The sequence below is a fragment of the Limanda limanda genome, chromosome 1, assembly GCF_963576545.1.
Source record: "Limanda limanda chromosome 1, fLimLim1.1, whole genome shotgun sequence".
Taxonomy (NCBI): Eukaryota; Metazoa; Chordata; class Actinopteri; order Pleuronectiformes; family Pleuronectidae; genus Limanda; species Limanda limanda.
This window is the reverse complement of record NC_083636.1, coordinates 15,053,336-15,079,543: the sequence shown is the minus strand read 5'-3', so window position 1 is coordinate 15,079,543 and position 26,208 is coordinate 15,053,336. Positions and strand designations below refer to the sequence as shown.

At 43.4% G+C, this 26,208-nt stretch overlaps 1 protein-coding gene across 1 annotated transcript; it reads left to right on the top strand.

Moving 5' to 3' along the window:
* Nucleotides 1–922: 922 nt before the first annotated feature.
* Nucleotides 923–26,208, top strand: LOC133013820 (ninjurin-2-like). Its single transcript, XM_061080881.1, has 4 exons — nucleotides 923–1,018; nucleotides 24,885–25,015; nucleotides 25,242–25,321; nucleotides 26,039–26,208. The coding sequence occupies exons 1-4, from the start codon at nucleotides 923–925 to the stop codon at nucleotides 26,206–26,208; spliced, it is 477 nt and encodes a 158-aa protein (XP_060936864.1).

Genomic DNA, 26,208 nt, shown 5'->3' with positions numbered 1-26,208 from the left:
TTTTCATTGAGCCCCTGACTTTCTCAATTCCACTCACAGGTCACCTCGAAGGGTCCAAAGTGTTTCTGTCGATCTCGTTTCCTTTCCAGTTCCTGTCTTAAAGTCAACAGCAGCACCTTCCTGCGTCACCTCAGCCCATTCAATCGTATAATGATATAAACCTGACCTGTAGTCAGCGTTAATAACCACGGTACATTAAAGGTCCTACACGTGTTTTAGTCTTAACTTTTAAAGTATTTATGATTCTATAATGCAGAAATGAAACTAATAGAAATGGCAGAAACAGCTCTCATCGAGTAAAGAAACAAAGCTTAATGCTGACGTCATGTTTCTCTCTTTTTTAATAAGTCCTGAAATCTTCTGGAGGGGGCTGTATTCTTTGGGGGGGGTCCCCTGATTTAGAGAGAGGTCCTCACAGTAGAGCTTCAGTGCTTTACTGGGAATATGTGTGACCTCGGTTTCAGTAAACAGGAACACAGCAGAATGTTTCCGTTGGGCAAACACACATAAATAGACCCAACCTGGTCGCAGCGGTCGGCCATTCGAATAAAGCCGTGCACGAGGACGGGATTAAAAACGTTTGCTTGGTTTTCAATGTGGTGGTTCATTTGTTTTTTCTACAATTTTTCTAGCCTCGATTTGACACAGAGGGAGAATAGAGAGAGGGAGAAAGAGACAGAGAGACATGCGGAAAGAGTGTAAAGTGAGAGAGCGTGTGGGGGAGGCTAAGATGGGGGGTGAATGAGTCGTTTGTTTGTCCGTCCGCTGTCCTCTCCGGCCTTTTTGCCTGGCGCTCGGTGCCTGGCATCCAGTGTAATTTCCTCCTTCATAACGACCACTGCCATCCGCGCCATTAGCATTTTTACTGCAGCACGGGCAACACTTGGTGCGCGAGTGTGTGCGAGTCGCTTCGGGTCTCATTATGCAGGGAATGGGGAAGACAGAGAGAGGGGAGCCGGGCCGAGACATCGATTTGACATCGCTGAGATCCACCATGCCGGCTGGCGGCCCGCTGCAGGTTAGTGCACCCAAGAAAAGATTGCGTGAGAAAAAGAGGGGAGACAAAGTCGGGGAAGGCCGTGAACGACAAAAGATACAAAAAAATGAAAACAATAGTGAAGTTGTTCTCCTTTCTGTGTCCCCCTCTTCCTCTGTCCCTCCACTCTTTCATCCCCTTTTTTGGGGTTGATCTGTGAATTGCAGCTCTTGTCTTAGCTTTGCCACAGAGCCGCGGTATGTCCTGCCTACGTGCGAGCTGAGGATCAGAGGGTTGCTGCGTGGCTCTCGGGGTTGGGGCAGAGCGTCTGGACTCTATTCCGAGACCCAGATATGATCATGACATCCATCAAATATCAATTAGTGCCTGGGTGTGAAGGCTAATAAAGGCAATTTGGCCACGGGTCAACAGAGCAGGTACTCACTAATGCCAGGAAGAGAGGTCAAAGAGGGCTGAGAGCGCGGCGTGTTGTTTTTGAGAAGACGCCTTCATGGACACTTTTTCTTTTCTTTAATCTTTCGTTGGAGTAAAAGTAAAGATTATTATTGTCATTGTTGTTTTTCATTTTGGTTTGTTGTGAGTTTGGCTTGGCTTCGTTCATGACAGTTTGGCACTTGTTTCTTTATCCAACTAATCTTCTGAGTCATCACCCACACACACACACGCGCACTCACACACACACACACACACACACACACACACACACACACACACACACACACACACACACACACTCACACATACAGACACACACATAGAGCTAGTCTTGTGTAATAGCACTTTGTTCACTTGAGAATGTGCAGCTAAATATACCAGTAACTGATAGCCCCGCTGGTTGATTGGCAGGGAACACAAATAAGAACGACTGTGTGTGAGTGTGTGTGTGTGTGTGTGTGTGTGTGTGTGTGTGTGTGTGGGTGTGTGTGTGTGTTTGTTCTTGTCTTTGTAACCTCTTTCGGATCTTTTCCAACACATATCTGGACCAGTAGGTCTCATTGGAACCAAAGCCCTTGTGATCATAAAGCTAAACATCATATGTGATTTTCTAGTTAAGGTGAGGGGTGAGATGTGAACTGTGGTTAGGTTAGGCTTAGGGTTGGGCAAGAAATGGTCATGGTCATTGTTGTGGCAAAGATAACAAGTGAAAGAAGTAGAATCAAATGAATTCAGATTGATGCTGACATCATGTTTCTGTTTCCGGAGGGGCTGCATGTGAAAACGCAAATGTCTGAGTCAGCTGCACTGGATATTTTCTGGAACTTTTCGTGCCAGGCCCCTGGTAAAAAAGTTCTGGCTGTGGGAATGTTGATGACGCTATTAACACATGAATGCAAAACAAACAAAAAATTAGATTTTGGTGATAAGGGCCCAGGATGGTGTAATAACATGTGATTTTCACAGCAGAATGTATACGTCATGTCCTGCCTCCTGCTCTACCCATGATGCCATCCCTCGCCTAAATGCTCTGGATATTTTCCTGTTGCTGTGAACGCCTCTGACTGCTGTGTTCTTTGTATGTGTAGTCTTTTTCCAGAGTTCAAAGTGTCTCCTTCTACCTGTTAATTACATCAGAGGAGGTCAGCCCTCAGTGTGGTTGTGCATTTTTATGCAGAGTTGCTCGGTTGGAATCTAAAGCAGGAGGCCAGTTTTAGTGGATGGTTATGAATTCATATGGCAAAGAAAATATAGCTGTTTACCTTTCTGCTGACCACCTCCAAATATACCCGTCATGAATGCTTGCTCTGTTCTTTTGTTAACACACGTGCGCACATTTCCATGAGTCACGTTGGACACAGTGCAGAATATCAATCAATCAATCAATCAAGTTTTTTTTGTATAGCCCACATTCACAAATAAGAATTCGTCTCATGGGGCTTTAACATTGTGTGACATCCTCTGTCCTTAACCCTCAACAAGAGTAAGGAAAAACTACTAAAAACCCTTTTCACAGGTAAAAATATGTAGAAACCTCAGAGAGAGCCACATGTGAGGGATCCCTCTCTCAGGACGGACAGAAGTGCAATAGATGTCAGGTGTAAGAAAACATCATCAGGATTTTTAGCAGCATCCATTAGGCTAAACATTTTTCAATACTATGTGTCAGGCAGTCCCGCTGCAATCACAGTCTCTGGCCAGCAGCAAGACCACGATCCAGCATCAGGATGGGATCCACTATAATCCACAGTCATTGTCCACCGCCGCCAGTTAGAATCCATTATCAGCTGCCGCCTCGGTCGTGGTCCCTCATCATCCGATGCCAACGCAACAAAGGATCCTCCATTACAACGACGATCAGCTGGCACGATACAGAATCCACCGAACTGGATCCACCATTGCGACCTCCGACACGCGATCCACAATCATAATCCATGGTGCGGCCACAGCTGTGGCCCTGCATCCGCGGGCGCTAAGGCACAGAAACTCCGGGAAAAGGGGTCAAGTTAGTAACATGTACTGATCAGATAAGAATTATCTTGATGTGATAAATATGGAGAAAAGGAAGGAGAAGCAGGAAAGAGAAGCTCCGTGTGTCTTGTGTCATAAATTCCCTGTGCGTCTTAGCATCATCAGGGGTTTTTGCCATTTAATCAAATTTGGAACATCGCACAAATTAGCTCTAACTATAAGCTTTATAAAAAAGGAAGGTTTTGAGTCTACTTTTAAACGAACAGAGCGTGTCTGCCTCCCTAACTGAAAGTGAGAGATTATTCCACAGGAGTGGGGCTTGATGGCTAAAAGCTCTGGCTCCTACTCTACTTTTAGAGACTTTAGGGACAACAAGTAAACCTGAGTTCTGGGATCGGAGTGCTCTAGTAGGTTGATATGGAACTAACATCTCTTTAAGGTAAAGAGGTGCCATATCATTAAGGGCCTTGAAGGTGAGGAGGAGAATTTTAAATTCTATTCTAGATTTAACAGGAAGCCAGTGTAGCGATGCTAATACTGGAGAAATGTGCTCTCTTTTCTTAGTTCTCGTCAGGACACGTGCTGCGGCATTTTGGACCAGCTGCAGAGTCTTTAACGACTTGCTGCTGGAGCCTGATAATAATGAATTACAATAGTCCAGTCTCGATGTAACAAAGGCGTGGACTAGTTTTTCTGCATCTTTTTGCGAAAGGACATGTCTGATTTTTGAGATATTACGCAAGTGGAAAAACGCGGTCCTAGAAATTACTTTTAAGTGACTATTAAAGGACAAATCAGGATCGAAGATCACTCCTAAGTTCCTGACTGTGTCATTGGAAGCAAGGGCAATGTCATCTAGCGCAGCTATATCATTAGATAATGTATCTCTAAGGTGTTTAGGGCCGAGTATTATAACCTCTGTTTTATCTGAGTTTAATAAGAGAAAATTGCGGGTCATCCAGGTTTTTATGTCCTTGAGACATGCTCGAAGTTTAGTTAATTGATTACTTTGATCAGGTTTTATTGACAAATATAACTGGGTGTCATCCGCATAACAGTGAAAATTTACCGAGTGTGTCCTGATAATGTTTCCTAGTGGAAGCATATATAATGAGAATAAAATTGGGCCGAGCACAGACCCCTGTGGGACACCATGGTTAACTTTGGTGCGCACCGATGACTCATCATTGATTTGAACGAATTGGGAGCGATCAGCAAAATAAGATTTAAACCAGTTTAAGGCCGTTCCTTTAATGTTAATTAACTGTTTTAGTCTCTCTAATAAAATTTGATGGTCAATTGTGTCGAATGCTGCACTGAGATCTAACAGAACGAGGACAGACACAAGTCCCTGATCTGAAGCTATTAGAAGGTCATTAGTGACTTTTGCCAGGGCTGTCTCTGTGCTATGATTGGTTCTAAACCCAGACTGAAAGTCTTCATATATATTATTTTCCTGGAGAAACTCACACAGCTGATTGGCTACAACTTTTTCTAAGATTTTAGATAGGAAGGGGAGATTAGATATTGGCCTGTAATTTGCTAAAACCTCTGGGTCTAGGGTGGGTTTTTTGAGTAGGGGTTTGATTACAGCTATTTTAAAAGAGTGTGGTACATAACCTGATGATAATGACAGATTGATTGTGTTAAGTAACGAATTATCTATTAGGGGCAGAATTTCTTTAAGTAATTTAGTTGGAATCGGATCTAATTCTGATTCTCAGCGGGTGCGTCGCTGAGTGGAGAAAATCTATTTGAGACGTGAGCTGGTGGGTCTTTAATCGTGGGCTTTCTATGGGTGGTACTATGCCCCCTCCGGACCGTCACCCAGCCGCCCTGGGCTCCCGGCTGCCCGGGGCAAGTCGAGGGACTGCTAGCTGAAGCTAAGCTAGGTGGCTTCGCTGCGGCTAGCACGGGCCGGCTAACTATAGCTAACGGGGGTTCTAAGCTGAGGAGCCGAGCTTCTAAGTTGCTAAGCCTAATATAAAGATCTTGAGAATTTGTGTTAACACCAGCCGAGTGCAATCTGTGATCAGTCAGTCAGATCGTACTGCGGCTGCGGCAGCGGCCTGTTCTGTGTTTTCACAGCGAGAATTAGGCTGACTAACATAACTAACACTTGTGCGAGCGTGTGGCGATAGAGGATTTCCACGTGTGCACGCCCTCAAGGACAGATGACCTGCATCCGGCCTCTAACCTCGGCGCTAATGATCACATTGTGCATCCGAGACCAAGCCGCAGCTATTTGTTTCAAGCCCGGTCGCCTAATCACATGTTGACAAACGATTGGAGGGAAATATGTGACCCTCAGAAAAGCAGAAATGAGAAATGTATTCCTGCGTGTGTGTGTGTGTGCATGCTTTTAAGAAAATACTCTCTCATGTCCCGTATGTCTACATTATGCATCTCATATGTCTTTACCATTTTCGGGTAGCAGCTGTACTTACAGCTCAGATGCATCATGTGCTTTATGTAACTTTTTGTCGGATGAAACAGTAACCAAGGACTTTTGAATACTGTCTGGTGCTTCAGGAGACACGTTACGCCGCGTCAAATCGATTGGACGGGGAGAGATGTAATTTGCTGCATTTGGATTTATGAGGTTTTCACTCAGCGTCTGTGTGGAGCTGCCATGATGAATCTATTTCTATGGTGTGAAGTCTTTACACCTTGAAGTCCCCCTCTATGTATAGAGCACAGCGACGGGGCGTGGAGCGCTGTCACAGAATTGGAGGAATGACACAGCCTCTCCCTGCAAGGCCGTCATGTTTAAAAAAAACAGAGAATAAACACATCAGAAACTTACAATAATCAATACTATGAAATATATATGCAGGGGGTGATAGTGGTTATTTTTCCTGAATATGACCAAATACCCTAAAAAGACCTAAACTAACTAAATGCACAAGTCCTTCAATACTTTCCAACTTTCCCAGGCTCTCTCTGTCAAAGCCATTCAGTCCCACTGAAAACTAGTTATGAGTTTTTGGACAAAAAGTGAAGAAGAAGAATCTTTAGCAGACTTCATTTGCCCAGTCAATACTGGTTAACTGGAGCATTTTATTGTTTGTTTTCATCTGGATGAGGAAGTTTGATTTATTCTCAACATTTAGACTCAATCTGCAAACTTTCAAAATCGAACTTCTCTGGCTTTATTTTCAACATTTCTTCTTTATTTCAATTAAAAATAATGATGCTTCTGTTTGAATGAAAAATATCTTTCGCATGACACAAATAACCAGAAAGAGAGAATCCCTTTCTTCTCTTATCAAAGGATGCAAGGTTTATTTTTGATGGTCTGAGAGGATTGTTGCTCAGTCATCTGAGCCTGATACTTGACTTTAAGATCTCCATAATGTGCCCAACAGAAACATACCATTCAGGTCCTACTGGCAGGTCACAAAGCACCGAAACGAAAGTTGAGACGATCGCAGCAAAATAACAAGAAGCATGACAGCTACATTTCACAGTCGCTTCTTGCATGTGAACAAGCCTGAACTGGTCATCGAGTGCTCACAGCCGATGCCAGGAAGTCAGGGCAGGTCACTCACTCCGATATCAACAATGACAATAGCAAAGGTCATATCAAAATAATACTGTGGGTCAATATGTGTTGTAGCTATGGAAACAGCTATGTTTGTAATCCCAGGTGTTGTTCCTGCTGCATCAAGCCGCTTAATAGAATATTCTTTCTTTATTCCATGTGTTTAGATGTCCCTCTGTGGCCACCGTCCCTCCCGACTTCTCGACTCCTTCCCACTTCTCTCACCTCCCAGAATACATTTACTGCCTCTCTTGGACATTACATGTTTATATGTGCGTGTGTGTGTGTGTGTTTGTGTGTGTGACCCCATCCTGGCCCCTACATGGCAAATGCCACATTCTGAGTGTGGGTGTGAAGTACGAGAAAGTGCGTGCGTGTGTATGTGTGTGTGTGTGTGTGTGTGTGTGTGTTTGTGTGTGTGTGTGTCTGTGTGTGTGTGTGTGTGTGTGTGTGTGTGTGTGTGTGTGTGATTCCGGGAACATTCATCCGAGACCCATCTGAGTCTCATCTTTAAATGTCTTGTTGTTGCATAATAGTTGTGCAACCTAAAATCTGCTTTGTCTCTCTGTCGTACATGTGTTTTTTGCGCTCTGTCACAAGACATATGCATAATCGGAATCAGAATAAAAAATATGTTATTCTACTCAACAAAGTGAACTGTGTCGGCCTTCGGTGCGATGACGGATTGATGCGTGAACACATCAGAATGTGAATGGAGCAATCGGATGCCAAAGTGCCTACGAAGCATCTCAGGTTCATTCACACCAGCGTTTACAGCAACACCCTGCACACACTCACACAGCAGGAGGGTTTCTCAGCGGGGGAGAACGAGGAAGGAGGATGAGGCAAGTGCTTCCTTTTGGCGGTGACTCAGGAGGTTAAGGCTGGTCGTCCACTAACCAGAAGGTCTGTGGTTCGATCCCCGGGCTCCTCCGGTCTGCATTCGGAAGTTTAAAGTGCTAGATACTGAACCCCGGAGTCTCTGTGCACGACTGGTGTGTGATAGAAAAAGTGCTGCACATAGAAGTGCTGTGGGGTAACTGTGCCGTGTACTGTAAAGATCTCTGATTGGTCGTTAGGACTGTAAAACAGCTCTATAGATACAGTCTCACCGTTTAATTTATATGTCATGGTATCTAACCTTTGACCTTTTTACCCACAAGCCGGCTCCTCCATCCTTCAGTTCCAGGTGTGAGCCGCCTGTTTGAGATCCAGGGGAAATTTTTGCAGACTTTACTGATTTTAAATTAGATATGTTTTGCCTTCTCTCCCACTCTTTTTTGCCTCAGGCCTTCTCCAGTTCTCTTTCTTCTTTTTCTCCCTCACACATTCTTCTCCATCCTCTTTTCTCTCTTTATCCTCATCTTCCTCTGCCCAGGGGGGTGATGTGTGGTTTTTTTTCCAGGAGGGGAAATGACTCTGAGTCTGAATCTGAAACAGCTTTACACTACTCAGGCCTTAATCACTGCCAAAAAGACAAGATGAGTGATTCCAGGCAAAACACTTTACCACATATAAAACATGAGATTGTCACACACACACAGAGTTATACAGAACAGTCTCTCTCTCTGTGTGTGTGTGCGCCTCTTTCTCTCTTCACAAGCCCACAATTATGTTGTCAGAGTGAAAAACAACAGACACAGATATAGTGTTCTCATCACAGACACACAAGTCTGCTGTTAAAATCATTACTGACGCCATTAAATCGATCATCTGTAAAATCCTTAGCTAATTACTGCACACAACATCCTGAAAATATCCAGACATGCTCTGTGAGAGTGCAAATCTCAGAGTCAGTTGCATCTGACGTTCTCTGGAACTTTTCCCGCCAGCAACCTGGGAAAATGTCTGGAAAAGGTCCAAGTGACCCCATGTGGGAAGGTAGCAGGAAAATAGCTGGAGAAGAGGGAGTGAGCGGGCGTGTTGACGACATTTCTAACACATCACAGATGCAAAACTCCAAATATCTCAGAATGGAAATGAGGAGCCGTACATGTAGAAGACACAAAGGAAGACGTCAACTTGGACAGACAACGAGTTTCAAGAGATTTTCCCGATAAGGGCGGATGTGCTGAAAACAAAAACATTTGATTCCTGCAGCGCCATTTATGCATCATGTCCTGCCTCCTCTACGCTCAAGGCAGGCGCCACCCTTCACCTGAATGTTCTGGCCATGTTCCTGTTGTTGGGAATGTGCCCGAGCCGAAAACGATCTTGTGATTCGCTCTTCGTACTTGAGGAGTTCATGTCTGAAAACGGCTCGAGACTGTTGTTGTGACCCACTTTCTTCCCCGTCCACTTGTTCCAGCTGTATTTGCCAAGAAAGAACAGGAAACCCCCATTTCCAGTGCAGAGGCCCCCCTGCTGGGACACCATAACTCACACACACACACACACACACACACACACACACACACACACACACAGACATACACACACACACACACACACACACACACACACACACACACACACACACACACTCACACACACACACCCCAGAACTATAAATCCATTTTCACTGCATATTAATCTTTTTAAGACCTCTCACTGACTTTCCATGTAGCTCTGTTTACACACCCTTGACTCATTCTAAGAAAACAAAAGCTGTAACTGTTTAAGGGCCTGTCAAAGAATTCACCAGGATTTATTTATTTTCTGAGAATGGTGCGGTGCTTATTGACTGCACGTTTAATACAGAGACTTTTCACTGCGGCGGTGTTAAAGTGTAACTCGTGGACGGGCCTGTGTGCTGAGCTTGGACGGCGGCCAAACTCACATAGAGACGCAGTCACACATGTGGCACAGGCATAAAAATAGACATAAACATGTACAATGTCATAAACCCCCAGAAGCCCCTCTGGTGTGGTGCTGCTGTGCGGTTCTGTGTGTGTGTGTTAAGCGATGTGACACTGACCCTCTAAACTTGCCCTCCCTCCTCGGAGATAAATATGAATTAATGTGTTTCCCAAATTCGGTGCTGTTCCTTTAAGAGATGAAAAGAGACGGAATCAAACCTGTTGTTTTAACTTTAAAAAAAAGGTGTTGCTGGGCTGCAGGCCGAGGGCCAGTGTGGAGCGTGTGAATGAACGCACGAGTGTGTACATGAGTGTGTTGACGTTGATTGAAGGGAGATCTACAGGTAGATACAGACCTCTCTCTCTCTCTCTCTCTCTCTCTCTCTCTCTCTCTCTCTCTCTCTACCTTCATTCCCTGCAGCATCAGTGTTGGCTCATCCAATCAGATGAAGCGAGTGTGTCTGAGAGAAAATACAAGCAGGCAGCAGCTGTGCAGCTGGTGTTGTGGAAAGTTTGTGGAAAAGGCTGCATACATGTAGACGTGTGTGTGGATTGTGTGTAGTAATGTAAACACATAGACTGTACATAAAGATAAACAGGACCTCCCTCAAAGTGAAGCCAAAGCATCTTGATCGCCCCCCTAGTGGCTGGCTGCAGTGTGGGTCATAAACCCGGCCTCCTCTAGGTTAGCGGATGGGAAAAACTGAAAAGTCAAAGTACACGTCAAATATATTTTTCTCAAATATGGTTTCAGTTCTTTTTGAATAGTTCTTATCACACTGTGACTCTGTTACTCTGTGACTCACACTTAGGATCCATACAAAATGTAGCAGGAACCTTCTGTCATGAACTGTCACCTCAGAAATGTACGAAAATGGGCGGTGTAGTTTTGGAGTAATCCTGCTGACAGTCAAATAATCGAACAGCAAACAATGAAAACTCTCCGTCCTTTGCAAAGGTTATAAGGTATTGTTACCATTTGTAGTCCTCCGATTGGATGATCCATCCACCATCTACGCATATATACAAAACAGTCATGCGCCCTTAATGATGCCTGTTCACACATTTAGACACAACGGTACCACTTGGAGCTTTCTCTACAAGCACACAACCGTTACACTGAGATAGTGTGTTGGAATGAGGTGGCTGTGTGAGGTCATGTGCGATTATAAGTGTGTTCAAAAGGAGAAAGAGAAGTGATGGCGTGGGTGGTTGTGGTTGTGAGTGTGGGAGGTGGGTGAGGTTCTGTCTTACCTCATCCAGTCTCCGTAGCTGATGTCCACTGGTGCCTGTGGCGCTCATGGGACTATTGTTGATTTCCACAGGGTGAGGTCATGCCCAACGTGAAACAATGACCCTCTGTTATTAACCGTCCTCTGTGTAAGACCATGAGGACTCTAGATCTTAAAGGAAAACATTAGATTTCACTCAGTGTTTTGGTGAAAGTGAGAATCGCTGCATTTTACAGATCATCAACCATGTTGTTCTGCTGTTTAATTGTTTTACCACAGTATTACAACTTTTTATTGAGACACGGGGGGGGGGGGGGCGGTCTCTGAGTGAAAATTGGATCCCAGTAAAAACATATGGGCTAGTAAATTTGTAAAAAAGAAAAGTGTCTACACTTTAATTGGCAAAAACGCAGGCAGTTACTTTGGCTGTGTACTTTAACAAGTATGTAACTTGTATGTTGCATTTCAGAACTTTCTCTTGATGGTGAACATGGTGTGTGTGTGTGTGCGTGTGTGTGTGTTGTGGTTACAAATGACCGTTTACCCTTTGACCTCTTCAGTGAAAATAAACATCCATAACTTCTATGAACGCACACACAAGATCCTTTTTTTTCACCTCTGTGTACCGTACAGACCAGTATTTGCAAACAGAGTACACACAGTGTGTTCAACAAGTGCAGTTCGTTTTCAAGATACTTTATTGCGGACTTAAGTGTTTAATAGATAGGCACTGATTTTGTTAATTGCATTATCAGCTTTGCTATTCGGAAAACATGTAACTCTGGACATTCATTGATAATCTTTTTGTCTATATGATGGTTATTATTCTCTGTGTAAATGAACTTACACAATTGAAAGAGAATTAATTTAGAGGACGTGTATTTTGCACTGGGTTTGTCTCAGTGGAAAACTCCCATCACGACAACTAAACTGCTCAATTTGCAGCAGTGACGGCCGATCAGAGGAGAAGCGCTGATTTCAGATCACTCCCACATTACCACACTAATAAAAACCCTGTGGCAACCACGGAACCCTATTGTGGTTTTCTTCTGTTTCTTTTGGAACACACATGCAGTCGTAAAGAAAATCTGCAGAGCAACTTAAACACTTTGTGAAAATGTGAAATGACCCTGGTGTCACTGCTCCGGTCGTTCAGTTATTACACAACAGATTATCATCATGACATCATTACTCTGCTAAATCAACATCCCATTTGTGTGCGTGCTGTTGACTGGAGGAGTTAACCCAGTGTTTACTTTGTGTGCTTAAAATGAGGTGAGATAATAAACCGTCATGTGATTAAGTGTGTGTGTGTGTGTGTGTGTGTGTGTGTGTGTGTGTGTGTGTGTGTGTGTGTGTGTGTGCTTGTGCGTGTGTGTGCGTTCATACACGTTTGTCAGTTTTGCAAATATTTTGCAGAAATGTGCATATGTTTGTACATGGATACATGACAAGGATTACACAACCTCTCCGTCTCTCTCTCTCTCACTCTCTCTCTCTCTCTCTCTCTCATACAAGCACACACAAGCCTGTGGACACATGACAGTAGAGTGAAGTGCAAGTTCAGTTGTATACACAGTACACACACACACACACAGCAGAGGAGAGGGTGACCTTTCTGTGTGGTTATTTATGTCAGACTGGTTGAGCAGGGATCCAGTGAAACGAGTAGATTTCCAGTTGTCACCATCACCATGTGCACTAATCCTATGTGTGTGTTCACTGGATCCCCGGGATTGGGCGAAGTGAATGTGATCAAACAAACTAAAACACTTTAAAAGCCTACAAATAGAAACACCTGCTAAGAGTTGAGTCTTTTGCGCATGTATACAATATTTCTGCCACGAGAGTTTTAACAAAGAGTGTGTGTCAGCTACTTAAAATATCTGATTATATTTATGTCCATTGCCAAAATAACGAATTGCATTCTGACTTTGTCAATTTCAAAATGTTGGTGTTCACTACTGTAAAAGCCGACAAGGTGGGTTGATATTGCGTCTCTGCCACTTGATGGGACATGGCGAGAATATCGTGACTCTGAGGAATATAAAGGGATTAAATCGTTTTTATCATTCATTCCTGCCTGGTTATAGGCTCAAGTCTGTAATGCTGTCTTCCCGTCAGATGAGGCTGAGATTGTTTAAAGTCTGAGTAATTTCCTCTGAGTCTTAGACCTTAAACGTGTGTCACCAGCTGTGTGGTGCTCAGGACTGGATATAACTATTTTAAATGTGTCCCAATAAAAAGTGGAAAGCGTGAAAAAGAAGGGAAATGATGTCTCACTGTAAACAGACAGACAGACAGTATTCATCACTGCGCTTTACATGTCCTTTCTTTGGGACACAGTTTGGACAAGAAACCGCTGCATTCGTGGAACTGGGGAAGTGGGAATGCCCACATACACAGGAACACAGAGAAAGGAAGTGTGTGTGTGTGTGTGTGTGTGTTGTGGAGGGCGAGGAAGGCCCAGTCATAAAACCCAGGAAGTCACTGGAAGGAATGTCCTGCGATGTCACACGTGGCCGCGGCCTGAGAGCTGCCCCCCCCCCCAGCGAGGTTTAAACTCCAAACAGCTCGTCGTCGGTAGAAATGTCCCCCAAGACAAGATGCGACTCGACTCTCTTTCTTTCCACCACACCCCCACACGTCAACATGTCCCGCACAGCTATTTACAGTTGAGCCGTCAATGTGTACAACACACACACTTCCTGCAGTATCGCCCCCCCCCCCCCCCCCCCCTCCTCCCCAGACTGCTAGTGTGTTGTTTGTTTTGGATACAGACGTGCAATCGTAAATGTAAGTTAAGATCTCTTATTGTCACAAAGTGAGATTTCTGTTTGAGGCGTTATAATTACATTAGACAAACCACAAACGCTGTTAGGACTGGTTTTGTAATCACAGGCTTTGGTGACTCACAGGAGTGAAAATACCTAACAAGCTTTTGGCTGTTTTTAATGCTTTAATGATTTTTGTTCACATACTGGCTCGAGAACACGGACTGCACGTCTGCACACAGAAAGACATGGTGGGATTTGAGGAGAATCATTTATAACCTATAAACTGTATCTGACTTTTAAAAGGATTATATATTCAACCTTTTAACCTTCTACATACAATTTAGAATCTTTTTTTTTAATTACCATAGCTCTGATAATTAGTTTTCTCCAATTTTAAATATTTTATATTTCAATCTTTGTTGTTTTTGCCATTTTCTCATCTGTGAACCCCCCCCCCTTTCTGACCTAATATTGTCTGTGTTGTGTGATCTTCAAATTTCTTTGAATTGCTCCCTGTTATTTTCCCTCTATTATAAATGTTTAACCTGTAAAGCACCTAACTAGTTGACAAAATTAGTTATGCTAATACATCAGAAATATAGAAACCTTAAATCTTAAAAACTAAATGATATCGACGAACGTTTTTCAAAGCAGTTTCCTAGATTTTTTTTGCAAAGTTGCACAACAACAACTTTTAACCTTACCGTCATGTTCATGGTCATAACAGCATCCCTGCCTCTGGTCATTGAGGTGGAACGCAGCACTGCAGCATTGCAGGTGAAACTATTAGGAAACACTTTTACCGGAACTGCAGGTTCTTCTAAAAGAAACGTTTATTTTTGCAAAATGTTGAACTATCTCCTGGTCTGAACCTGGGTTCATGGAGCGTTTCTCAGCAGCTGGGAGGCAGAACGTGTCGAGGTAACATTCCTTCAGGGGACGAGTCGGACACCAGCTCCCACAGGAGGAGACTCCCACAGCCCTGAAGGGCCCTGGAGCACCGCACTGTTGACCTTTGACCTCCAGACAGACGATGAGGCCGTGATGAAAACACTGTGACACTGCACCATTCATTATCATCGGGGAAAATGACAGTTGATGAAGAAATATTTCCGGTATTTTTGGTGCTCCAATTGGCAGAATGCATGTACATCCGTTTTATGACAGGTTACACACCACCAAGAAAAACCAGGAATTCCAGCTATTGCTGCTGTCTTCGTCCTCACAAAGGACGTTACAGTCAGTCCACTGTCCAAACACGTCCTCCCTGTAATAAAACCTTCACACAAACATTCAACAATGACTTGTATATTTTAACAGCCCCACAAATCATGCTAGAGGCTATTGTGTGGTTGTTTGTCTGCTGATTGCAGGACGTGTTGTCTCTCTCACTCTCTCTCTCTCTCTCTCTCTCTCTCTCTCTCTCTCTCTCCCCTCCTCCTCTCTCCCTCTCTTCTGAGATACTGGTTAAGTTAGGCTGTCCAGAATGAATGGAAGTAAATGCAAAGGACAGTTGTGTGTCTGTGTGTGTCTGTGTGTGTTCTCTCTAGAACAGTGATACTAAATGAAAACATTGGAGTAGTAATTTCCAATGCTTACAAAAACAACTTTAAGGGATATTGCAGAATATTACAAATGTACATAGTAACAGGTCAGAGAATTGCTCTGCTACGTTTGTATTTACACAGTTAACTGCATCTCTGATGTCTTTACAGCAGAGTTTTCCTTATTTTACAGCGTAAATAGTAAAACTTGTGTGGGAATTTTTATTTAGAAAAGGTTTATAGCATATATTGTGTGTGGAAAGTGGAGTAGCTGCACATATTTTCGTAGGGAGCCGATTACATTTGCACCCAGCGATGAAATGTAAGCATAATGAATAGCTTTGGTGCGAAGTCATACAGTGAAGCAGTACGTGCCAAACGTCTGTCATCAGTGAGAACCATATAGGACGTCTCCTCTGCCTGGGCTGTACATTCAAGAGATTTCAATTTGATAGGGATCCCTGAAGTAACTCCAGCCTGCTCATACTCATCATTCCTGCCTGTCATCGCCAAACCTAAACCAAGTCATCACAGCAGAGAAAGCAGCTCAGAAACAGTAAGAACACTTCTGTTTCTGTTTGTGATGTTGCCATGACACATCCAACATAGCTGGAATGCGATGCACCCCCCCCCCCCCCCCCACCTACCTGGCAACAGGCAGATTAATACAAACACACACACATGCACACATGCACACATCTGGTACTTTACGAGTTGGAGCATTCTAGATGTTGCTATATTAGCAAGGCTCTTAGGTAACACATTCTTGTAGCATGGCTGACGTCATAGGAGAACCCAGTGTTTGTGGACACACAGACACAGACACACAGACACACACACACCTGTAGCCCTGGTTGAGGTCGGCCTCGTGCAGTCACCCACCAGGCGGCGATTAAGATGCATTGACTTCACTCTGGGGGAACGGTCATGCCAGTAACATGAGCAGCTGAAAGGAGAAGATGTAGAAGCGGTTTGCTAAAGTTATAACAAACCAGAATTATTCTTGAAATACTAACAAATAATAAAAACACGAATAACAGTAGTTTTTCCAAAGTAACGATAGTTTTTTTTTTAAATGTTATCAGTGTTGCAGTACAGGGAGGTTTTTCATGGTGGTAAAGTCCTGTCAGTTGGAGACGGGACCCTCCAAACATACAGGAAGTCCCTGCAGGGCTGGAGGGGGCCGGCTGGCTGAGTCACTGATATGAGGAACGCTGTGGCACCATGTGCTCATGATCAGGAATGGAAAGAGTCGACTGAGATATTAGATCACTGCCCCCCCCCCTCTCTCTTTCTCTCTCTCTCTCTCTCTCTCTCTCTCTCTCTCTCTCTCTCTCTCTCTCTCTCTCTCTCTCTCTCTCTCTCTCTCTCTCTCTCTCTCTCTCTCTCTCTCTCTCTCTCTCTGTTCCCTGGATAACAGATGGAAGTGCCCATGCAGAAACGCACGCTCCTGTGGTGGAGTGTAAGCAGTTGGATTACAGAGCAGTGGGAGTCTGCCCGCTACACACACACATGCTGTGAAATAGCTTCACCGTGTGTCCGCATGTGTCATGTTAAATCACAGCTCAGGGTTTGTTCATTGTCCGTGTGGGTTTCCCCACCGTGGCATCGTGTGTGGCCGAGCGTCTCACCATTCAGGGCTGAGAGGTCAAGGGTCAAAGGTCGTCGTGGTTGTGTGGGTGATTGATTTCCCTTGTATTCTATCTCCTCACACACACACACACACACACACACACTCACACACACACACACATGCACACTTCTATTTCTTTTTTTTATAACTTTAATTTGATTGAAGTTAGATTAAATGCTTTAAAATTCAAGTGCTACATTTTAAAGCTACAGAGTCCAGGAAGCTGAAAGCTTATAAGAACTATTCTGGAATCTGTTTTTTAGGTTTGGTAATACAAGACAAAGGCGACACACACATAGACAGGAAAAAGGTTAAGAATGAATGAATAGATAAAGTCAATCACGTCTTTCTTGGAGGATGATGGATTGAGTCGGTGCATTATGGGAGGTGATTCCTGGGATCAGGGTTAGAGAGCGTACGAAGGGAAGGATGGTGAACCTCCTGCATCCTTTCAAAGGAAATGGGCTCAGTTACTTTATCCTAACTTTAACCTAATCTTAATCCTCACGTGACCCTTAAACAAAGTCCTAACCCTCAAACAGGCCATTGAAGATCTGTCAGATTCGGAGCAACAGTCACTTCACCAAAATGTCTACTCTTTATCAGAGAACAAGAGAATCCAGGGTCAAAGTTGATGAAATCGTTCAGGGTCCTTTATCCAGTCCCAGTGCAGCTAGAAAATGTTTGATCCTCTACCGAAGAAGCAGTGTTAAATTAACGTTAATGCAACCGATTACAAGTAAAAGCCCTTCAGGCAAGAAAGTACTATTATCATTAAAATATACAAAGCTTATGCAGCAGAATGGCCTTTGACAAATATATATTACTTTAAACATATCCTGCATTAAAATATTAGAAGTAATGTTGTGGTTGCTTGACTTTCGAGTGTCTCTCAATCAGACCTTTTCAGAGTGGAGGACCTGACATCGCGTCCTCTAATATGTCCTCACGCTCAAGGTCATAAACTTCTGCTGGGTCTCATGAAGCGTGCACACACACTAATGATTCTGTGCACATCCTGTCCAGCAGGTTAGTGACTCGTCCATCCTGCTGAGTAAAAGCTCGTCCCCCGCAGGTCAACACTTTGATCATCACAGGGAGGAAGGAGAGGAGAGAACCATCAGAGACACACTTAAACAAAAACAGAAAATGCTAATGAATTTTATTATGTAGTTTAGTTTAAATCACAGTGTCAATATCATGCAAAACATTCTCTAATCTGGCATTAAATGGAGGCTCCTCTGGTGAATGTTTTGAAAAGAAATGTGATTTGAACTGAGCCATCACTGAATAGAAACAGGCCCAGAGTTGAAAATGCTATAATGATTAGATTCTGTTGGAGTGTTGGACTCAAGAAGTCAGAGGAAAGATTAATGTGATTGTAAACTGGGAGGAAGAGAGGAGAAGAGAGCAGGAAGTGCCGCCTCAGTAAGGATGAAGCGTTTTTTATCCTCTGTGTTAAAATGACATGTGCCTTCACTCAGTAGGGACCTGTGGGGACGCAGCAGGAAACAGGGTTTTTGAGGAGAGTCACCAAAATACAAGTTTCATGATTTTGCAAATTTACTCATTAGACTTGTATCCAAGTATGTATATCCAGATTTATTGCAAAGGCCGGCATCATCATCATGTGAGTCTATACATAAAAACACTTGCATGCCAACACACACACACACATATTTTAAAGGTTGTTTTTCATGCCAGTTTTGCTAATTACAGGCCAGTCAGTAGGATGAATGTTGGCAATGAGGTCTTTCAGTTGCAAAAGTTTTTTTCTATGTCAAAGTCCACCTAATTTGAGATTTGGCTCTTGCTGAATTTGTTGTGTATGTGTGCAGAATTTACTCCTCTGTCTGTTGGTGTCTAAACATAATATGACTATTCATGGTAATGCACACACACACACACACACACACACAGACACACACACACACACACATATATACAAACAAATCAGCTGGATCGCAGGCCGTCAGGTGCTGATGTGCCCCCCCACTGCACAAACACACAAAATGTCAAGATGTGATGTGTGAAAGGACCTGATGTGTTCACCTCTGCACCTGGAACGAGTTTTCACAGTCAGGCCTGAAAATGTGTATTTTAAGCATTTACTTGGAGTCTGGCTTCAGGATGAATATAAATCCAAAATTCATCGACCTTTAGCTTTTGTTTGGAAATATCCGGCTGTTATAGCTGCTAATGTTCGACTGTGTTCACGCCATTCTTCAAAAATCTTTTATTATGAATTGAAGCAGATGGATTTGAGGTCTTCAGTGAGATCTGCAGACTCAGCTGGGATTAGAAAAGAGTTTAAAAATGGATCTAATGCGTTTAAAGCCAATCGTGGATTTCAGTTACTGAAAAGAAAAACATGTCTGTCTCTTCTCTCTCTAAGTTTTCTCTGAGCACCGCTCTTAGGTTTTGGCAAAACTGAGTCGTGTTCAGAGCCAAAAATCATTTGAGTAAGCAAGTAACTGCCAAAGCTGATCGGCTGCCAGTGAGTCGGCAGGGGGGGGGGACACACACACTGCTTCTCTTCCTCCATTGTTGCTGATTCTCATCTGTTTCTCCTCATCTGCTTTTCTGCTGTCTTCTTCTCTCTTGTTCTGTGTAGAAGTTAGATAAAAAGCAACCAGAGGGATGAAGCCTTCAGGCAGAGGGAGACGTGAAAAAATGCCGGGGGTGAAAAAACTGAAAAAATGTGAAAGTACTGACATAGAGATGGAGAGACGGGCAGTTAAAATAAGATACTAAAGGAAAACCAGAGCTCCACTCCTAGTTGGTCGTTTCTTTCCATTGGTTATTATAGCGGCCAATGGGAGTCCAGGGGAGGAGCACTTCCTGTGAGGTTGAGGGGGGGCCCTCCATGTGGTAGGTGCTGGTGTGTGTGTTTGTGTGTGCGTGAGAGTGAGAGTGTTCATGCCTGCAAGTGTGTGTGTGGGCAGTCAGGAGTGTAAATGTGTACTTTTTCATGGAAGGACTTATAGAAAGTAAATATACAGGTCAGGTACAGCGTGTGTGTGTGTGTGTGTGTGTGTGTGTGTGTGTGTGTGTGTGTGTGTGTGTGTGTGTGTGTGTGTGTGTGTGTGTGTGTGTGTGTGTGTGCGTGTGTGTGTGTGTTTGTGTGTATACGATATCTGATGTGGCCCTGTGCCCACAGCTTTGGCTCAGTGCTTTTCAGGAATGGGACTCCTGAAAGCACTCTGGATTTTCTATAGGATGAATTTACAACATAAACACACATCGACAGAAACCAGGAGTAAAAAAAAAGAAAGAAAAAGAGGCCACATGAGCAGAGAAGTGTAACGGACTAACTGTAGGGATGGAAATGTCACCGCCTCGGAGCAGACTTACTGTAAATATCTCAGCAGTGAATAGATGAAGTGTTCTGTACATTCATGGTCCCCTGAGGATTTAGAAATCCTGACAGACTGACTTTTCATTCAGTGCCTCTGTGACATTTTTAAGATCTGGGGAAATGTCTCCATAACTATTTAATGGAGTGCCATGAAATGTTTTACATTTATTTTCCAATAAAAAACCAAATTGTAATAACTTTGGTGATTATTTGACTTTTCATCTCGAGCCTATTTCAGTCGATCACCAGATACCTGTGGCTCAGGAGGGTCGTCCACTAACCAGAAGGTCGGTGGCTCGATGCCCGGTGAATGGTGTGTGTGATAGAAAAAAACGCAGCAAATAGAGGCTGTGTATAAATAAGAGCTTAAGCGGATGAAGGTGACTTGTACCGTAAAGCGCTTTGAATTTACCACCTTGTGTATTTAGAACAATATGATTAAGATTACTTCATGTGTAAATCTATAAAAAAAAAGGAAGCGACTCATTTCTCTTCTTCATGCGTTTTTTTTGGAGCTGATGAATGTGTTTTGAAGCTGCGATGCTGTGCTTGTTAAAGATCCTCGTCTCAGTAGCAGATCACATTCCAGCTATCAGGCTGGAGTGATTCAAAACCAGTAGAAAAGTAATAAAACAGTGAGTAACTCCCTCCGCACGCAGGACGCAAAAGCTATAAACTCGACTAATTCATTACACATAATCACTCCTCCTCTTTTATTCTGTTTGGAGATTTTTGACATAAATAGAAACAACAACTGCTGACACCTGGATGCCTTTTTTAGAGATAAGGACCAAAGACACTGAGACATTCTGGAGACCATATGATTGGAAGATATATCATGTTTCAAAAACACACAATACTTAGCCACTTATATTTTGTAGCTGTTTGAGTATTTCTCAGCAGGGAAGGCAGTTTCTTTCGCAGGATTAGAAAACACTCGCAGTCATCTGCTCACCGTGGAGCCGGGTCGTCAATCCCGCACATGATGGAGCCTCGGCTGTAATTCACAGCTTCTGAGGGTAAATGTGTGGGACCTCCGCCGACCTCCTGCAGCCACGTGCGCACGCTGCTGCTGTAAATCAGGATGTAGGACTTGTCAACCTTCCCGCTGAGACAAAGGCTAAAACGTGACATTTTGTCATTTATCAACGTGTACATGTGAATACATCCAAAATATGAGATTTAGTGCAGCGAAGGAACAGTCTGTGCATTTAGAGAGACATGACAGTAAGTGAACACACATGGGCCGTAAAGTTGTATGTAGGCCATTTCAATGTTTTGGTTGTGTGTGTGTGTGTGTGTGTGTGTGTGTGTGTGTGTGTGTGTGTGTGTGTGTGTGTGTGTGTGTGTGTGTGTGTGTGTGTGTGTGTGTGTGTGTGTGTGTGTGTGTGTGTGTGTGTGTGTGTGTGTGTGTTTTGGCGGCATTCCCAAAGCTGATGTTGATAAAGTGTGACCACTTGAGCCTCCAAAGAAAAAATGATGGAAACAGGCCAGAATGCAAACATACTTTCTCTCTCTCTCTCTCTCTCTCTCTCTCTCTCTCTCTCTCTCTCTCTCTCTCTCTCTCTCTCTGTCTCTCTCTCTCTCTCTCTCTTTCTCTCTCTCTCTCTCTCTCTATCTCTCACTACTTCACTTCTTCACGTGTTCCTCCCTCCTTCTTCTCGTTTTCCTCCCTCGCTCCTACCCAGCTCTCCCTCTCGCTCTTTCACTCTCGCTTCAGGAAAACATTCCAGGGGCCGGGCTACATGTGTTCCCAGTGTTTTGAAAGTCTTGCAGGTTTTTTGGGAATTGCCTCATAGTTTCTTGGAGATTAATGTGGTCTGGGACAAACTGTACTCTTACCCTATGGGGGAAGCGATCCAGTTTTCTTTCACAGAATGATATCACATGACGCCTCGGCTCCTTTGGTAAACATCTGGATAAACTGCAAGGTGCACAAAAGTCCCAAAAAAACAAAACATACCTCTTGCACAAAGAGTCAGATTATTTTGGTTTTGGGTTGCGGCCTTCGTCGAGGCCAAAACCCACATTTGAAAATGTCAGCGGTGACGTCTCATTCCAGAACTCGTGGCCCAGCTATGAAAAACCACAGACCTCATATGGACGCTGTCGGTGAGAGCTATTTGTTACCGGGCTGCACCTGCCAACTCGCCTGTCTCCCTGCGGAGGGAGGACGTGTGCCAGAGGGAAGTGGATGTAAAACACACTGGCTGCTGCTGCACAGTGGATCTGTGGTGCTGCTGGTTGGTTATCGTCGTTCTGTTTGCCTCAGAGAATTTTGGAAGAAGAAACAAAGTTGAGGATGATCTCAGCCTCCGAGAACGCTTTGTGCATGTGTGACGTATTCGCAGAGGCTGCAGTGCTTTTTGTTGTGCACTCGCAGAAACTTAAACTAAGTGAAGTGGAAATGTTTGTGTGAAGTTTCATTGGGAAAAGAAAAGTGTTTGTCCCTACTTATAAAGGCCCCATATGTCATAGATAGATAGACAGACAGACGGATGGATAGAAGGAAGGAAGGAAGGAAGGAAGGAAGGAAGGAAGGAAGGAAGGAAGGAAGGAAGGAAGGAAGGAAGGAAGGAAGGAAGGAAGGAAGGAAGGAAGGAAGGAAGGAAGGAAGGAAGGAAGGAAGGAAGGAAGGAAGGAAGGATGGATAAAATAATGTGCAGCATATATAATTACATCAATTCAATTAATTGAGTAAATTCTCTAACATAACTGGTTCCTTAAAACATCAATCTCTGTTGCTTCCAAAATCAAATCACACTCATTTACAGGAAGGTCTGCTTCTCATAGAACAGCTGTATACAGAAATGGTTCACTTGAGCATTAATTGAGCAGGTATAGAAACACATGGGAGAAACTGAGAAAGCACAAGAAGAGACTGCATTGTTGAATAATTACTAAGCAGTAGATGTACAGTAATAATGTCCACAGGGCCATAAGGTGTGTCTAATACACGCATGATGGACTTTCTACACGTCTCTGGTTAAAGACAAGAAGAGAGATTCAAGCAGCTCTGACACAGGCCAGAGTAAAATGATCCTCCTGTGGACAGACGCCTCTTATCCATGGCTCAGTGTTAGAAACATAATATGTGCATGTGCAGGACGATAATTAGATCTCTGCATTTTTTAGTTCCTCACATGTGCTGAGGGTCATACATACATGAGGTCTTATGTAATGATGCACACACCCACACACACACCCAGACATACACACACACATACACACTCTTACACACATCGGGGCACACACACACACACACACACACACACACACACACAAAGCACCTCTTTTTGGGGAAAGCTGTAAGGAAACACGACATTTCTGCTTTTACCTGTTATTTCCTGCTTCGCCATCGAATGATTGTTCTGCAAAAATAGAGACAATTACCTTAACACACAAAACACACACACACACACGCATCAGCAGAGGGTGCGACAAAGAGCAGCTCTTCATCGCTCTAAAAACAACTTTCAAATGAGCTGCAGCACAAGAAACATTGGGGATTTTCTGTTTTCAGCACCCCGCCTCTCTGAGTTAGTCTCATCTATAATGGGAAAAAACATTCCTGAAACTAAATCTGGTGAAATAATAATAAAAAACAATGACAGAAATATTTTGATGAGCCAATAACAAGACAAGAGTTAGATTTATCGTTTCCTATATCTCTCTCATCATATTTAAGGAATCTAAGGTTTTTCTTGGGAGTAAATTTACTAACTAGAACAGTTCATATTGTTTCGTGGAATATATTTGTTTTCTGGTCATGTCCTGTAGTGGTATCCATGGTGTTTGCTGCCCTCTTCAGGTCAGTTTCATATTACTCAGCAGACATATGGTCAACTTCTCCAGAGCTGCTTTCCTCTACGTCTCTGTTCCTCCCTCTTATCCCTTAGCTTCACCTGAGTCTATCTTTTATTTTTATTTTGCATTTAACATCTACGCATCGCTATAGGATGGTAAACAGCAGCAGTGGTTTCCTAGAGTACAGACCTTGATAAACCTCAGATTGTTGTCCCCTTGAAAGCAAGGGATGAAGACTGGTATGTTACAGAAGTGTGGTTGGGATGATTTTATTTCATCAGTTCATTATTTTGATCATGTCAGGATCAGACAATATCAAAAGCCAAAGAATAAAACCAAAATCAATACCTTATAAATAAGGTAAGTGTCATGTTGCTTATAGATGAGAATGCCTTTTATCCTTTATAGAGGATGTGTCGTTATTAGGTGTATGAGGGAGGTTTTACAGTGTTATGTGTGCAATGATGTGATGCTACATCTGTAACTTAGATCAGATCTACCGCTCAGATATTTGATTAAGGATATTTCATCGAGTGTGGAGTTGCTTAATATTGAACTTCATATTGGTATTGTGTCTAGCTGCATATATGAACAAAACAATATTACGGATCTATGACTTCAAAAGACACAACTGCAGGTGTAAATACAAAGTTATACAGTTAAACAGAAAGGAAAAGGCTATGCATTCAGTATACTAGTTGTATTTTTAAAAACTTTGTTAAAACACTGGGTGTTGAGGATGGACTGAATCATTTGAAGTCTTGAATCTGTTGCTCCGTGTTTCTCAGGGCGGTTCCAACCTGAACATGAACCTGTACGCCACCAAGAAGTCGGCCGCTGAGGGCATGTTGGACATCGCTCTGTTCCTGGCCAACATCACACACATGAAGACGGTCATCGAACAGGGAGCTGGATACAGGTATGTGTGTATGTGTGGGTGCGTGTGCGTGTGTGTGTGTGTGTGTGTGTGTGTGTGTGTGTGTGTGTGTGTGTGTGTGTGTGTGTGTGTGTGTGTGTGTGTGAGAGAGAGAGTTCCCAGTTTGAAATGTTCTACAGTAAAAGTAGAGCCATATTTTCAGTTTTACCTCAAAACACATAAAGTTCATATCTTTCTTTGCATAATGTTCTTTCTCTTGTGTCCTCAGGTACTACGCGGCTGTTCTGACGCTCATCTCCTTCTCCCTGGCTCTTCAGATTGTGGCTGGAATCCTGATCATCGTCATCGGTGAGCAGTGCAACATTATTCTGATAAAACATCTGCTTTTTCAGAAATCCACCCTCCATGTTTTTAACCAGTCATATTAACAAACTAAATCACTGACAAGTTGATTTGCAAGGAACATACAGGCCGAGCAGGTTTAGGTGATATATCTCCAGGACACCAAATGTTGTGCAACACAAACAAACCACCAACGATAAGCTGATAATTGGATTTTGTGTCGTATTTTGTTTTCGTATTGTCGCTATTTGTGGTATGTGTGTGTACGTGTGTGTTGCAGCCAGGAGGGACATCACTGACGAGGATAACCAGGAGCGTCTGGACTGTCTTAACAACATGACAACAATCCTCATCTTCCTCATCTTCGTCATCAACATCTGCATCACAGTATTTGGGATGGAGCGAACTGGCCTGTTTGCCAGGATGCATTTCTGACTCTGACGTAGGGAACGATTTTAACAGGAACGCACACACACACACAAACAGGGAAGATTCACTTACTGTACTTACAGCACTAATCTGCCACAGAATATATATATATATATATATATAAATATATATATGTATTTGATTCAGTATGAGTGGAAATGGACTGGGCCAAGGGACCAATTCGTGTCTTTGTGTCTCTGTGTGTGTGTGTTTCTGTGCGAATGTGTTGTCATTGTCTGTGTGTGTAATGTGCATGTTTTACCTTTGTGTGTGTGTGTGTGTGTGTGTGTGCAGCTCGTTTTGAGCTGACCCTCCTCCCCTCCTGTCAGCGGTGTTTAAACTTCCTGAACAATCTGATCACGGGCATCATCTTCCTCACCCTCATCGTCAACATCATTAAATCGGCGTTCGGCACTCAGCGCAGCTGGCTGCTGGGATGGATGTTCCAGCGTTTCTTCCTATGA

Bases quoted from the DNA above. Each gene is read 5' to 3' on its own strand.
- LOC133013820 (XM_061080881.1), top strand. From the start codon at position 923: ATGCAGGGAATGGGGAAGACAGAGAGAGGGGAGCCGGGCCGAGACATC. The intron at 1,019-24,884 runs GTTAGTGCACCC...CGTGTTTCTCAG, and splicing joins CGGCTGGCGGCCCGCTGCAG to GGCGGTTCCAACCTGAACAT. The intron at 25,016-25,241 runs GTATGTGTGTAT...TTGTGTCCTCAG, and splicing joins GAACAGGGAGCTGGATACAG to GTACTACGCGGCTGTTCTGA.